The sequence below is a fragment of the Microtus ochrogaster genome, chromosome 5 (genome assembly GCF_000317375.1).
Source record: "Microtus ochrogaster isolate Prairie Vole_2 chromosome 5, MicOch1.0, whole genome shotgun sequence".
Classification (NCBI taxonomy): domain Eukaryota; kingdom Metazoa; phylum Chordata; class Mammalia; order Rodentia; family Cricetidae; genus Microtus; species Microtus ochrogaster.
Genome location: NC_022012.1, coordinates 69469727 through 69485799, shown reverse-complemented (window position 1 = coordinate 69485799; position 16073 = coordinate 69469727). Strand labels below are relative to the sequence as shown.

General features: G+C 40.0%; 1 protein-coding gene across 5 annotated transcripts; it reads left to right on the top strand.

The window, feature by feature from the left end:
- The first annotated feature begins 3692 nt into the window (after positions 1-3692).
- Gtf2a2 (general transcription factor IIA subunit 2) lies at positions 3693-15809 on the top strand. Of its 5 annotated transcripts, none has more exons than XM_005347673.3 (5): positions 3693-3786; positions 7087-7205; positions 8209-8313; positions 12700-12826; positions 15515-15809. In XM_005347673.3, the coding sequence occupies exons 2-5, from the start codon at positions 7134-7136 to the stop codon at positions 15538-15540; spliced, it is 330 nt and encodes a 109-aa protein (XP_005347730.1). In that variant the 5' UTR covers positions 3693-3786; positions 7087-7133; the 3' UTR covers positions 15541-15809. The 5 variants fall into 5 exon arrangements, with proteins under 5 accessions (XP_005347730.1, XP_013201882.1, XP_005347729.1 ...); XM_005347672.2 differs by lacking the exon at positions 3693-3786 and adding an exon at positions 3812-4252; XM_013346426.2 differs by lacking the exon at positions 3693-3786 and adding an exon at positions 4283-5582.
- Positions 15810-16073: the final 264 nt, after the last annotated feature.

Genomic DNA, 16073 nt, shown 5'->3' with positions numbered 1-16073 from the left:
TTTTTCCCTCAATTTTTAAAGAGTAGAAGTAGCCTATATTCAGTTTAGAGCATTAAAGTTCAAGAGGGACTGGAGAGCTGGCTCAGTGATTGTAAGAGCACTTCCAAGTTTGTTGCCAGCACTCACAGCAGGCAGTTCATGCCCACCTGCAACTCCAGCTCCAGGGGATTTGACGCCCTCTCTGGCTTCTGGGCACCTGCATACCATAGTGCCATCCAAAGTGACACACACACATACACAAAGCTAAATCTTTTTTAAATGAATAAAATTCAGGATGGACATCCAAGTGTCATGGCATATGCCTTGAATCCCAGTACTTGGGAGTCTGAGAGAGGAGATTCTGTGAGTTTGAGGCCCATCTAGCAAACCTCGACTCAAGGAAAAAAGGGAACACTGCTAACAACTTGAATTATGGGGAAAACCTGCTTTAACCTACACTTGAATGTGGTATAGGGCTGCAGCCACAATAAATGTCAACCTGCCTGTGAGTCTGGGTTGATGCCTAGTAGGCTAGAGGAAAAGCCATATTCAGTTGATTTTTAACTGGTGATGGTATAACATCTTCCTGCATCATTGTATTTAATTCCCATTACTAATTGGGTTGAGAATGCATAGAATAATCCTTTGAGTTTGCTGAGGTCATGGATAAATTTGACAAGTTTAATTTATGTTTTATTACCATCTTTGTTACACTTTGGCTCTCACTACTCCTTTGTATCAAAAGTTTTTCTTAGAAAATAATGTGATTCTGTGTTCAGTTTGTGTTCCTGAAAAAGCACCAAGGGAAGCGTGATGTCTCTGTGAAGCCTTTAACTCAAGGACGCAAGTGGTGCCAGGGAGTGTGGTGCTAAGCTGAGTTGGAAGATAAACTGAGAAAAAGGCCATTATAAAGACTTGGGTGTTACCTATATGCCACCAAAAGCGTCCCTCTTAAGGCAAGTACTCTGTATGGCAGCAGGTGGTTCTACTTCCTGTATCCACAGGGAAAGTAGAGGTCACATAAGGTATGGCCTGAGAAGGAAACTGCCAGTGACCCTCGTAATGACAATCTTGTTCTCTGTTCTTTTGTCTTTAGATAGAAATGGGTCTGAACAGTGACATAGTGTCAAAGTTGAGACGCTTACTGCCTTTTGCAGTTAGCAAACATTAATACAGGCTTCTGTGCCAAGTGTCACAATTTAGTGTCACAAGCTCCCTGACAGTATTCTTCCAGAGGACTTACGTCACATCCCTGCGGCCATGCATGAGAGCGCTCAGGGACATGAAGAGGCAGTCGCATGTCGCGGTGAATGGCTCCTCTGGGAATTATTAGCACTAGGATTCTTGTAGTAGAGCAGGCCAGTTTCTTGATGGAATTGGTAGATCTGCATGAAGATGACAGTAGCTTTGGCCTTCTTTTTCCTGTGTTACACGTGGAAAATTGTTGGCAGGTGGTGATGGCACACGCTTTTAATGTCAGCACTCCAGAAGGCAGAGGCAGAAGGATCTCTGTGAGTTTGAGGCCAGCCTGAACCTCCGAGCAAGTCTCGGGACATCCAGGGCCACACAGAAAAACCCTGTCTCAAAACAAACAACAAAAAGGTGTTGGGGGGGGGTAGAAAATTGTTAACAGTGTTGGATCAGATATGCAGAGACAGTTGACTCCAGAGGTGGCCAGCCCATTCTGCTCTGGTTTATTATGTGTCTGACTCTACTCTCCCTGCCCCTATTTTATTTAGATAGTTCAGAAATGGATCTATCACATCTCAGAGGGCTGAAATATACTTCCAAGCTAACTCTGTGCTAGTGAGTTTATCTTGTCCTAGGGGATGGGATTGTGGAGTGGGAGTTAAGACCATCAAGAACTGGGGCAGCAGCAGGAGATGAGACACTCTCTGCCCAGTGTTCTGAGTACGAAATGACCTGTTGGAGGAGCCCTTCACTTTCAGCTCCCCTTCTGAGATTCTGAATGAGTTCTGAATCAGGTCAGCAGAAGGCTAAACAATAGAGCTTTAAAGTTCTGAACAATAACAGAAACATACAGTGTATAGAAGGGTAAGAGGTGCCTGCAATTTGGATGTTTTATTGTAATTACATGTAATATGTAACTCCTGTGGAACCAAATTTAAAGTGCTATGGGAAATACACATACAACACTTGAAATCAACTACTAGATACAAACCACAAGTTTTCAGGCCAAGTATGATAGCATGTGCCTGTGATTCCAGAACTCTGGAAGCTGAGGCAGGCTTGGGGGTTACTTAGCAAGTACCAGGACACCTGCCCTGGGGGTGGGATGGGGTGGAGCAACACTTAGTGCATTCAAATTAGTAAACAATGACAGTAGGCTTTGCTTCAGATAGCTGTCTGCTTCCTACAGTAGTTTAAATTTTGGAATTTGAAGTTTTAATGTATTTGTATATCCAGCTTATCAAAACAAGAATTTGATAGCTGTCAGCTACTACATTGCACCTTCCTTTACAGCCTTCCAAAGGTAATGCCCTCAGAGTTGCCTCACTGTTTTCTTAGAGAAACCCAACTAGTGAACATTGATGCTCAGGGCTGCTGGCTTGCACAGCCTCGGTGCTGGTCACAGAAGTACAGTTCAGAGTTCACCAGATACTACTGCACTTTGATTCATATCAAAAGTATTTTCATTACAAGCTCACATGCTGTCGTTTAGACAAAATTAACTTTCTGTGACCTTCTTTGCTATTCTTAACTTGTGTTTACTGGTCTGGTACTGTCATTTCAGTGAGAGTCCAGTCTGTTTGCGGACACAGGTTGTGATGCCAGTTAGTGAGCAGCCCCTCAGCAGCAAAATGTGCTCTTCTGTTGGCTTGTTATGAATACAGTGGTGTGTCCTGTTTGTTGCACATATTACTACATTAATGCATTTTAATAAATTAGTTGGAATATACATTTGTGCCTGTTTTCATCTTTTAATTACGTTAACTTTTTACACTGAATTATCTGGTAAGGCTTTCAAAGAGCAGGCCTTTACAACCTGCAGTGTGGGCGTTTCTGATTCTTTTGACTGATGAGTTCAGCCTACTTAAAATTTTATTATTTTTTAAACTTTAATCAGACTTGTATTTCATAGTTTAGAATTATTTTATTCTGGGGTGGGAGGATGTGACTTTAAATGGCTAAAAGCACTTGAGAGACAGAGGCAGGCGGATCTGTGGGTTCGAGGCTAGCCTGGTCTGCAAAGTGGATTTCAGGACAGCCAGGGCTATTAACGGAGAAACCCTGTCTCGAAAACCAAACAAAAAGGCTAACAGGGAAAACACAGCCGGGCACAAAGGAGTACCTGTTTCATTCTCAAACCTCGGGTTTTTGCACTGACCCCAAAGACACAATGCAGGTGCTCAGTGGCTGTCTGCTGTGCACATACTTGCTCTTTAAGCAGAAAGCCAAGCACCAGAGCTAATACCAAAAGGAATCTGAGATTCTTGAAATTCAGAACAGCCACGTATTTGCTTCAGTGTCAGGCACGAAGTTAAACAGCCGCTCTTCCAAAAGGGAAGGATTAATGAACCACAACAGCTCGCCTTAGCGCCACAAACTCCGGCTAGCAGGACAGGCATCGGGCAGGCTTGGGGTTCCTCCGCCCAAGCGGGAGGGGCCATGCTGCTCCTCGGAAGCTGAGGTGGGGGCCCGGCAGCCCTCGTGGCGTCACCTCCGGGTCGCGCAAGCACTTCCGGGTCACCGGTCCAGCGCTGTGGTTTCCGTGGCCGAGGAGGTGGTCGCAGCAGGCGCCCTGCCCGGCTCTGCTGGCGCCGCGGCTGAAGCGCCTTTCCTCAGGTAGGCGGCGGCGGGGCCGGGAGCGGGGGAGCCGCGGCGGGGCGGGCGGTAGCGAGCGCTGTGGCCGCCGGAAGCCGCCCCCAGGCAGACGAGGCCGCGCGGGAGCAGCCGCCTTCCCGCTCTCCTCAGGCCGCGCTCGGTGGACGCGCGTCTGGCTCAGAGACCCGACCGGAGCGCTTCCGCTTCATCTCCCCCGGGAGGAGGGAGCTCCGCGGTTCTGCAGCTGTCGCCACCTTAAAGGATTGCAGATGGCCGCGGCGACTAGCTTCAGCAGACGTTGAAGTCGCTCCTAGCTGTTTTCTAACTAATGCTTAGATGTCGAATGGGAGCGCGACTCGGCTCTCTGCTGGCCCTTTGCAAAGTTTGCATCTCTCTGGCCCTTTTCGCCTCTTCTCCACACCCGTATGCCGACCGGTGTTTACCCTCAACGGACTAAATGTTTCGTTTGACTCCCGTCGTCGGTCAGGTACTGTTCGCAGCCCGCAGGTTTCCTCAGTGAACAAAACACAAAGATCCATGCTCTCGTGAACCTTACATTTTATACAGAGAATAAATATAAGACCGTTATGTAACTTGGCGTATGGTACCAACAAAAAAAAATCTGAGCGAGCTGAAGGGTCTGGATTAGTTCCATAGTGGGTGTGTGATCAGCTGAGGCGTTATTGGGTGGGAGCTGTTGGGGCAAGGATGAGTTTTGTGTGGTAGTCAAGTTCATATCTCAGCAAGAACATCCCAGGCAGCAAGACCAGCCACCAGAGAGGCAGAAACATGCCTGTCATGCTCAGGGAAGTTAGGATGTTCGAGAAAGGGGATAGAGGATAGAGGCAGACAGTAAGACCAGACCTAAAAGGTAGCCAGATTGTCAGTGCAGACGAAAGCCGTGAGAAAAAGATTTTTCTAGCCCACGTTTTCAAAAGATAACCCCAACTGTAAATAATAAAGCGCGTGGGGGCAAGTGTGGAATGAAGTGAAATCGGGACACCATTTCGATGATCCAAATGCCTTTAATAGTGGCTTAGAACAAGGAAGTAATAGAGGTGTTGAGAACTGTTTGGATACTGCGTCCATTTTGAAGGCTGTGTTTACAAGATTTGCTAGAAATTGCACATCTCAGTCGTTTATGTGACTTTGAGAGCTACATTAAAAGTCTAAGCCAATGGAAGTTTGATGGTACTTAAGCTGAGAGATAAAAAAAGACAAGTAGAAGTTTTGACTAGGAAATTAGTACCAGAATTGAGAATTGTTTGGAAGACGTGCGAATTGGGAAATCACCAGCTGATATTTAAAGCCATAAGAATGAATTAAAATGGACGGAAAAGGAAGAGACTGTCCACCGTTAATCCTAGCACCCCAGGGGGGCAGAGGCAGGCGGATCTCTGAATTCCAGACAAGAGGGTCAATCAGCCGCTTGAACCAGTGAATCTAAGAAGACACCCCCAAAGTGAAGTACCAAGCAGAGATCCTGTAACCGGAAGTCAGCTGTATCCGATGCGCTGGTCGGTGAAGATCATCCCTCAGCGGCCTGCAGCATCGGTTTCATTACACTTAGAGCCGAGAGCTCTGTGTGACTAGGGGAAAGGGAGAACTGGAAACAGAGTCAAATAACTCTTTTACCAAACAGGAATAGAATGTAGGTGGCAGGGGAAGTGATTTTGAATAGTCGTGGTTGTTACTCTACCCAAGGTGGGAGAAGTAACTGCCAGTTTGTTTGCTGATTGATGATGAGAGAAAGAAGGAGCTACTGAGTTGTTAGACAATATCCTCAAGTATGCTCGAGAAAGAGGCCTGATACAAAGGTGAGAAATGACATGTAGATAAAAGCATGTTGAGTGTAATGACAGAAAGAGTGCATGGGTGCAGGCAGTGCTAGGTAGTGAGTAGACGGACGTGGTGGCGAGGTTCTAGTTTCCACTAATTTAATTTTATCAGTAAAGTAGAAATGGCCCCCATGAGTGTATTTCTAGTGTTTTACTCAACAATATTCTTTTAATACACAATACACACATTGTTCAGAGTGGTAAATACATTCCCTGTCTTCATGTATCATCTAGTCTGGTAGATGAGGACAATACCATGTGTCAACCTTAGTTATTGGTAGTAGTGAAACTGTGTGTGTCTGTGTGTGGGTGCACACACATGCACATATATATGTGGGTGCTTCTAGAGGCCAGAACACGATATGGGATCCCCTGGAGCTGAAGTTATAGCTGGTTGTGATCTAGCCAGTGTGGGTGCTTCAGAACTGAACCCAGGTCCCCTACAATTGCTCTTACCTTCAGGAGAGATGTCTCAACTATTTGATTTTTTTTTTCTGTGTAAAATAAACAATTTTACATGTGGGTACAAAGAGAGAAGTGAGGACAAGAGATAAAAGTTTGGAGTAATCAACATATAGATGGCATTTAACACCATAAGCTTAGATGGAATAACTAAGGGGAAAGCCAGTAAAGAGAAGACTTAAGAAGCCTTAGGGTCACACAGGAGATGGAAGTTAAGGAGCTGAGGAAGAATTGCCAAAGGAAACAGGAAATACAGTAGTTCACAAGCTAGGAGTAAAGAACTGAGAGTGGCACCCCAATAGCTAAAGGAATGCCTCAAGATCACAGAATGATCTCTTGGATGAGATAATGGCCAACTGTATATAAAGATGGCTGGTCTTTACTTTTGCCAAGTCTTATCCCATAGTGAATGTTTGAGTTCATCTTCGTTCATCTTGTCTCTGTTTCCTGTCACAGTGCCATCCTCTTGACAGGAACTCTAATGGAATTTTAAGAGAACATAAAAATAAAGGACCCAAATGCAGATGCCATGTCACTATGTGACAGCAGGTAGAATGGATGCTATATGGAAAATTTTAAACCTTAAGGTTTCTCTTACTTTTAAGGGAAAAGTAAGAGTAAAGATTTTAATGAGTATGTCAGCATACTGAATTAAGATAAATACCAACTAGGTGGTGGCGCACGCCTTTAATCCCAACTCTCGGGAGGCAGAGGCAGGTGGATCTCTGTGAGTTCGAGGCCAGCCTGGTCTACGAGAGCTAGTTCCAAAGCTAGACAGGCTCCAAAGCTACAGAGAAACCCTATCTCGAAAAATCAAACAAAAAAGAAGATAAGAAGATAAATACCATACCAATGTTAAAATCAGATAAATCAACTTTGAACAATTCTTTTAAATTTTACAGTAAATTAATATAGTAATCGATAACGAGTTCTAATAGTTCTGTGTTAGAATACATGAAGTAGTAGACTATTTTATATAATTTACATTGTTACAGGTTGGTCTTTTATATTAAATTTGTAGGACATCAATGCAAGCCTGAAGAAAAAGTAATTGCTTCATTTTAAGCCATGGCATATCAGTTATACAGAAATACAACTTTGGGAAACAGTCTTCAAGAGAGCCTTGATGAGCTCATACAGGTGGGGGCCAAATATTAAACATGCTTTATAAGTCTTCAAATTTTTTGTTAAAAAAATTTTAAGTAAATGATTTTCCCCTTATTATTAGTGGTGAAGTATAGAAATAATCCTTGGAAGTATAGTCTTCTCATCTCAAAGTTAGGAGAAAGGGATATTCTATTACTTTAAAAGTAGTTCTGGCCAGTATAATGAAGGATTCTTTGAGATTTGAGTTAGAACTTTAAATTTCTTTTTCAGTTTTAGAAGAATTAATCTTATTCAAATCATACAACTAAGAAAGTATTAAATATTTTTTATTTATGTTCTGTTGTGATATGAAAGGAGGTGTGGGAGCGAGATGGCTTTTGTTTTTTTGAGATAGGGTCCAGGCTGTCATTGAGTGTGTTCCATAGTTAAGAATAGTCTAGAGCTTCTGGTATTCCTGCCCTTGCTCCCAGCCCACTGGGATTGCAGGTGTGCAGCACCATGCCTGGCTCCGTGTGTCTTGGCATTACTATATAGACTTTGTTAAGATTTGTCTTTGTTTTCTTTATATATAGGGTCTCATGTCTTTTATTAGGAAAAAACTTGGTTTCCCATTTGTTGAATACTTTGTCCACCAGTGACGGAAGAGTTTTTTTGGTTTTTCGAGACAGGGTTTCTCTGTGGCTTTGGAGCCTGTCCTGGAACTAGCTCTGTAGACCAGGCTGGTCTCGAACTCACAGAGATCCGCCTGCCTCTGCCTCCCGAGTGCTGGGATTAAAGGCGTGCGCCACCATCGCCCGGCTATGGAAGTTTTTCCTGGCTTTACAAACTCACTGCAAATTTCCTTTTTTGTAAAGATAGTAAAGAAGTTTTGTCAGGCTTTGCTTCATCATCACTTAGATAGAGCACAGGGAATAAGGACTTCTGCTTCAGAAGTTTTGGTTAACTTCTGTTAACTATTAGACTATAATTAATTTACTTTATTTTGTCTTTAATGTTCTTTCCTTAGTGAATTTATGATCTTCATTTTTTTTCTCAGTCTCAACAGATCACCCCCCAGCTTGCCCTTCAAGTTCTACTTCAGTTTGATAAAGCTATAAATTCAGCATTGGCTCAGAGAGTCAGGAACAGAGTCAATTTCAGGGTAAGGATATTTTCCTGTATCTGGAAGTCTGCACCGATTACTCTGAGAGTTTATGTGGACTTACTTAGCATAACAGGAGGATTTGGTTAGTCTGGTTTGGGAACTTGTTGTATAATAATCGAATGATACACTATTTCTTTTAAGATTTATTTACTTACTATGTTTGCATATATGCCCACATCCCAGAAGAGGGCACAAGATCTCATTACAGGTAGTTGTGACCCACCATGTGGTTGCTGGGAATTGAACTCAGGACCTCTGGAAGAGCAGCCAGTGCTCTTAACTGCTGAGCCATCTCTCCATTTTTAAATCAGCTGTATGGAGTTTCTTCGTTCCATGAGATACATATTGCTTTTAGATTTTAATTTCATTGTTTCACAAATCATCCTGTACATGTTTGGCTTTTTTGTCCCTGAAGAATTACTGAGATTTCAAAGGCCTGAAAGTATTAGCTGCAAGGTGGAAGGTAAGTAACAGAGTAACCCTTGTGTTCCATTGTTTCTCAGACTCTGACCTTCCATGAAAGGTTGGTTATCTGTAGACTCTTCATGTTGCCTCCCATCTACCCTGAGATAGCTTGCCTTACAAAGTCTGTTCTTGTAGCTGAGCGTTTTTTGAATCATCCTGCTTTGAACAAAGTACCACTCTTAATTTTGTGGTAATTTGGGGTTAAGAACTCATTGCAAAATGTGGCAAAATAGTTTACTATATGAGTTGGTGGAGACACGTTGTGGATAATGGTGTTTGCTGATACCCTGTTGTATCTCTCTACTATCTTAAGCTATGTTACAAGTTACAGCCCTACTATAGAAATAAATTTAAAACACAAAGACCAATATAGGAAAAGAATCTATGAGTAACATTTAAGAAAACCTAGGTGTTGAGGAACTGTGAGTGTTTTGTTGATAAAATACAAAAAAAAAAAAAACCAAAGTATTATTTTTTTAAGCATTTAACTGCCTATTAGGTAATAGACATTGTTCTAGGTATCAGAAATGCAGAAGTGAACAAAATAGATGAGTCCCCATTTGACTTGTGTTTTACTGAAGAGATAAAACGTGTTTATGTTATCTATAGATGTCTATCAGCTCTGCATGCTTAAAAATTAAAGGCATAAGTAGTCAAATAGAAGACTATCAGCAAGTCATGATGGTGCACAGCCTTAATTCAAGCACTGGGGAGGCAGAGGCAGGCAGATCTCTGCCTCTGCTGCCAGCCTGGTCTACAGACTGAGTTCTTGGACAGTCAGGGCTTCTTCACAGAGAAACCATGTCATCTTGGGGGGGGCGGAGAGTCTCTAAGAGTATAAAATTTGACGAGTTGATTCTTAGGTTTTAATAGTAGGGGTTCAGACAAAGTTGTTCTTTGTCTTCCCAGCTTGAAATTTCAACTTTTAAATCGATCTTTGTTAAACTGCAAAAGTTTTGGCCTCTTAGAAAATTGATGGACTACTTTTCAGAGGCAGTAAGGTTCACAAAACCTTGATAGTTTAATTCTAATTGCTCTGTTAGAAGTGTCTAGTATGAGTTTCTTTTGCAAAAAATTAATTCAACACTTGTGTTTCTTATACATACTGTTTTTAAGTCTGTCAGTTTTCCAAGAGTTGGCCCTGACCAACTTAGTTTTCCAGTTTACTTTTTCTTTTCCCATTGCTGCTGCTGCAGCTGAGGATTCTATACCCTGCTCTGCAAACTATATATACAAAAAGCATTCTGTTTAGCTTGGTGTACCATATAGCAAAGAGACAACATGTTGCCACTACTTAATTTTCTAAGTCACATTGCTTGATTGAATATCAGTATGCATTTTATGTATAATAATGTTTGCTGATCTACCAATAAGATTGGATCTACCCATTTAAGGAATAGAGTGGTTTTACACAATAGATAAGCTAATTTTAGATTCAAAAGTTATGCTACTCAGTAGGATATTACAAGAAAAAGAGTTCTTAAGTATGAAAACTAAAGCTTTATTTATAAGTTAAAATTTATTAGTAAAATGTCAAACGTGATCATAGTAGGATTTTAGAAAGTAAATTCACATAGAATTAATACATATAACTAGACTTTTAAAGAGCCACTCTGTGCCCTTAAGAGGATGGAAGAAATGGCCAATTAAACATAATACTCAGCTCAAAACAGTAATAAGTAAGCATTAAAATATTTAAATAGTAAGAAAGTATTCCTTCTTATGACACAGTTTCTTCTAGTTTTTCATGGTTTTGTTGTTTGTTGTCTCTATAAATGAGTAATGAGTACTGTGTAACTTTTAAGTTGCTGTTTTAGGTTTAGAAACACAATATCTATTGTTGATACATATTAAAAGATTCTATTTTTTAGAGACAACTGTTAAAATCAATATTGAGTCAAAAAAACTCTGAAAGAAAAATGAATCTAAAATTGTTTAAAGTGAAATTCTTCTAGTTCTTATAGATAAGGTACTAGATTCTGAGTCTCAAGTAATACACAAAAACGCAAGATACCTAAGTAACTAAAAATTATATACAATAAAGGTTCACTATCCTTTGCAGCTCACCTTTTAATAAAAACATTGAGGGAGTTGGATTTTTATCTAGGAGCAGATAAAATGGACATAAAATGAAGCAGTTTTAAGTGTGAAAAAAATATTAGATTAAACACCAATACAATGGACAAAAGCCTAACATCCACTATGTGCATGTATACATTCACATGTAAAGTTTAGCACAAGATATTTAAACAGAAAAATCTTAAAATCCTACAGTATCATCCATATTGGTAAAAACTGGGTCTAAGGATGATTTTAAAAACTGATGGCTGTGAATAAATGAGTTAATGAATTTAGTAGACACGAGTAATTACTGTGTGCTAGCTTCTGGGCTCTGAAAATACAACAGAAAGCACTGGTCTCTGCTACCAACATAGTTTAGCAAGCAGACCATTAAAACAAATACATTAACAGTGTTAGGGTATATTACGGTTCAGTAGGAGTACAGCAAGTATGGAAGACAAAAGGCTAGTCCTGAAGAATTTTTCAGAGTCAGCTAAAGGATGATGGTATTGTGGAAAGGAAGATAACATTTGGAATGTGGTAGGAAGTTCCAGACAATAATTCTTTAGGAGGTTCTAATGTGAAGGAAACATCAAAGAAACCATAGGACCCCCAACAAGTCCAGATCCTGTACTGATGCTACCAGGAGGTCAGTGAAGGACCGTTGATCATAGGAATCACACAGTTTTACTCACATGAAGAGTGAGTTACAGGGGAATAAAGCTAGAGGCAGAAGACTATGCCTCTTAGCCAGCTGAATCAGAAGGGTCAAGGTAGCTTTTCTTACAGTTCTAAAAGGGATGGCTAGACATGGAGAAGTTTTAAAAGGCACATCTGACGGAACTTGACACTATGGATGTGGTGGGATGGAAAGACAAACTGGTAATTTTCAAGTTTCTGCCTTGAATGACAGCAGAGTCACAGAAGAGGCTGGTTTGGAAGACAGTGATGTGTCTGAGCCAGTTACAGGATTTAAATTGTCTTAATGTTTCTAAGGAATCTCTGCTTTTATAGAATTTAGAGAATGAACACCCAGGGAAATATGGAGCTTTAAATATTTGTAAAAGAAGTTCAAATGGAGCTAGGTACTTATGTTTAATCCCAGCACTCAGAAGGCAAATCTCTTTTGAGTTGGAAGCCAGTCTCAACTAGGCAGGAGAGAGTTTAGTGGATAAGAATGCTTATTGCTCTTACAGAAAATGTGGGTTTGGTTTCTAGCACCCATATCAGGTGACTCCAAATCAAGGGATCAGACTCCTTCTCCTGGCCTTCATAGCCATCTGCATGCATGTAGTACATATAAACTCAGGCAAGCATGTACCAGACATACACATACATATATGCATATATATATGTATATGCACATATAAAAGTTAATATTTTTAATCAAATGGGCAAGATATAGTGGTGCACTTGGGAGGCAGAGGCAACAGTTCCAGGACAGCCTGGTTTGCACAGTGAGTTCTAGAACAGCCAAGGCTGTGTAGAGCAACCCTTTCTCAAAAGAAAGAAATCAAATGGACTTTCATAATTTATCCACAAGAGGGCAATAGACATACAAATTTAAGCTTTCATACAGCTTTTCATTTCAGGTAAGTAATTTACAGATTGTTTTAGAGTGCTAAAAATGGTTAGCAAAAATATTTTTAAACTCTTCCCTTAGCTGACTTATCCAGATTGTCTCTTACTTATTTCTACGTAGATGAAATTAAGAAAATAATTTAAGTAAGCTAAACATTAAGCATACTGTTTTAGGAGCTATATACTTGGTAGCTAAGTTCTCTTGAGTTACTTTGGAATAAAGCATGAGGGGAAACAATGGCTTCTCATGGCATTTCTCAATGTTTTGTTTTAAAGGGCTCTCTAAATACATACAGATTCTGCGATAATGTTTGGACTTTTGTATTGAATGATGTTGAATTCAGAGAGGTGACAGAACTTATTAAAGTGGATAAAGTGAAAATTGTAGCCTGTGATGGTAAAAGTAAGTGCTCCCCTAATTACTGTGAAAGTAAAATTTGTTGAAATATTTTTTTCTCCTCTTTAATTATCTTGATCTATCTGAAAGTCTCAGGGAAAGTGGCCAGGTGATCAACATTCAGATAAAAACCTCGCTTCTGGATTCTACATCTATCTCCTTTACTGACCGTACATCTGTATGCTCACATGGCAAACAGACACTTAGCACAGATTAAATTCATGTGCAAGGAAAGGAAGCAAATTGCTAAGTTTCCTTCCACTGAGTTGTTTATTTGAAGCAGTCATCAGGCTTCTCACTGCCACCTTTCTCTTTAGGAAAGTAATGTGTAACTTTGAGCATTTATCTTAAAACTTATGTGTTGCTGAATACCCTATACTTACATATAACAAGTTAATTATTTTAAAGCTGATTTAAACTATTGCAGTTATAATGGGAGAGCCCCAGTCCTCTGATTTGTTAAAGTGCACAGCACTGCCCCCTGCTCAATGACTGGCTATTTCCTTTTGTTTATTTTTGAATAGAACCCAAGGCCTTGCACTTGCTGGTTTGCACAAAGTCATGTTCTAGCCCTGTGTTTTATTGTGTATTACTTCAGTTGATAACAGCTGTTTGAAGCACCACACCCTGGAGTGTAAAGATTTCCACTCCAAGAAGGGGCTTCTAAGAAGCAAGGGAAAGATAGGAAGTAATAGCCCCATTTCTTGAGTTTCACATCAAGTTTGTTTTGTTTTTTATTTTTTGAGACAGAGTCTCTGTAGCCTTGACTGGCCTGGAACTCACTCTGTAGACCAGGCTGTCCTCAGACTCAGAGATTTCACCTGCCTCTGCTACCTGACTGCTGGGATTAAAGGCATGTTCCACATGACTAGCTACAGTCTGGATTTTTAAAGAATATCTAATCACTGAAGAAATGTAGAGAATACAGAAAAGCTCCATATATAAACTGTACAGAATGCTAGTTTCCAAAGTCAAGAGTTTCAAGTCTTAGGGTTATATTTTTATAGTAACATATCTGTGCACAGACATGTTTACACACATTTTTTATATAGAGTATTTTTAATCTGATTTCTGTTAGCTACATAAAATTTTCAGTCCTTTATATTTATTTAATTTAATTTTTTTTTTTTTTAAGGCACGGTTTCTCTGTGTAGCCCTGTCTATTCTAGGACTCACCTTGTAGACCAGGCTGGCCGAACTCAGATCCATCTGTCTCTGCCTCCAGAGTGCTGGGATTAAAGGCTAAAAAGTCTTCCAGATGTCAGAAAGTCTAGGAAATTAGCACTATTACACTGACTTACTCATCAGAGCTAACTAGGAGTCCTCAGCAGTAGTCTTAGAGATTTTTTAGTGTGACCAGCAGATACTTAAGATTTTTTTTTGTTTTTGCTAGGGACAGTGTACATTTGAGTCACTTTTTATTTTGTTTTCCATTTCTACAATGGTAGTACTGTTTGTGTGTTTGTTAAATTTCTGTATTCAAAATAATTTATACTTTGATTTTTTTTTCTCTTGTAATTTAAGCTAGTAACATCCTTATAACTCTTAGGGTTTTGATGCTTATTGAACCATTGAATTTGTGCATTATTTTTGTAATTCCTAGATATTTGTAAATTAATTACTATAAATGAGCCAGGTGGTACAGACCTGTAATCTTCATTACTTGGGAAGCTGAAACAAATACTATCTTCAAAGGTGACCGAGTGAGCTCAGGGTCAGCCTGAGCAACTTAAAGTCTATCTGAAAGAGTGAAAAGAAGGCTGGAAACTCAGCATATTGATAGAGGGCTCAGCTTATATGAGACCTTAGGTGCAGTCTTTAACCCTGGGGAAGGGAGCAGGTAATGAGCACCAGTTCCGTTGAGGAGAATTTGTGTAATGATGAAAATGTTCTTCATCTGCAGTCCATAGTAGTCATGCATGGCCCTTGAACACTTAAAATGTGACCAGGGCAACTAAAAACTTTTATCATCTTATCTCATTAACTGATTTAATTAATTTAAATTTTCAGCAGCTGCATGTTGCTAACCAGTCACGACTGAATTGATCAGGGTAGATGTGACCAGTAGAAGGTCAGTTTCAGTCATTTGAACCCAAAAAGCAAAATTACCCTTTTTTACTTCAGTTAGGTGTTCTCTGGAGAGCTGCCCTAATTTAAAGCAAACCATGGTAATTGATCTTCAGCAAAGATTGGATCTCTGAGTTTGAGGCTAGCCTGGTCTACAAAACAAGTTCCAGGACAGCCAGGGTTATAACACACCCCCCCCTCAAAAAAAAAAAAAGGAAGGAAGGAAGGAAAAAGGTTGTGGTGGATTCCATTTTTCTGTATCCACAGGAAAAGATGAAATCTTAGACATGGTTAAAATATAGTTTGGCATTTAAAGATTAAATTCAGTTAATTAGGAAAATTCCTAATAAATCAGGTGCTATAAAATTTCATACTTCTAAAGTTAGCATCCTAAATTAAGCTATGTTCTCAACTGAGTAGCAGAGAAAAGGGCAGCAATAGCCAGAGCCAGAAGGTTGCTGTATTTCCCAGCAGGATGTGGCCTGAAAAGGCTATTTACACTATCACACAGCAGATAGCTGGAGGCTTAGGCTGTTTCTTTCCTACATTGTTAGTCCTTCTCTAGATGTACCTGAAGTACTGATATTTAGGATTTGCTCCTTGAATTGATCTCTTTCCTGTTTCTAGATACTGGCTCCAATACTACGGAATGAGTAAGAAATGCGGCTTTTTTATGCCACCTTCTGTTATTTCATCGCTTTTTGAAGAGAAACATAGAAGAGACTTTTTTTTTTAATTTATTCTCACGGTGCAGAAATGACAACACTGTGCTATACTACCCAAGGGTTCCACAGAGAGAAGCATGTGGCTCTGTTCTCTTACATGACCTTTAGTACACAGCATAAATGGAACTTTTTTAAATGACAAATCAAAAGTGGTTGCCTTCACAAGAATATTCTTCAATAAACTTGTTTTAAAACTTGTTGTGAGTAATAATTGATGTAGCTGGTTAGCAAGGAGTTGTCAGAATACCAGATAAGCTATTAAGAGAGACTTGGAAAAGGTATCCTTCTGATAAAACCATGTTTGCTTTGTCAATTGTAATTTTATCTGTTAAATACCAAGGGCAGACCCAAATGTAGATGGAATTTTACTAAGAAAATCTCATGCACACAACCCTTTTTCCCCCAAAGAACAAATTCAAAGATAGTTATCAATGTGAGTAACCTAAGCTAATGAGGTGAAC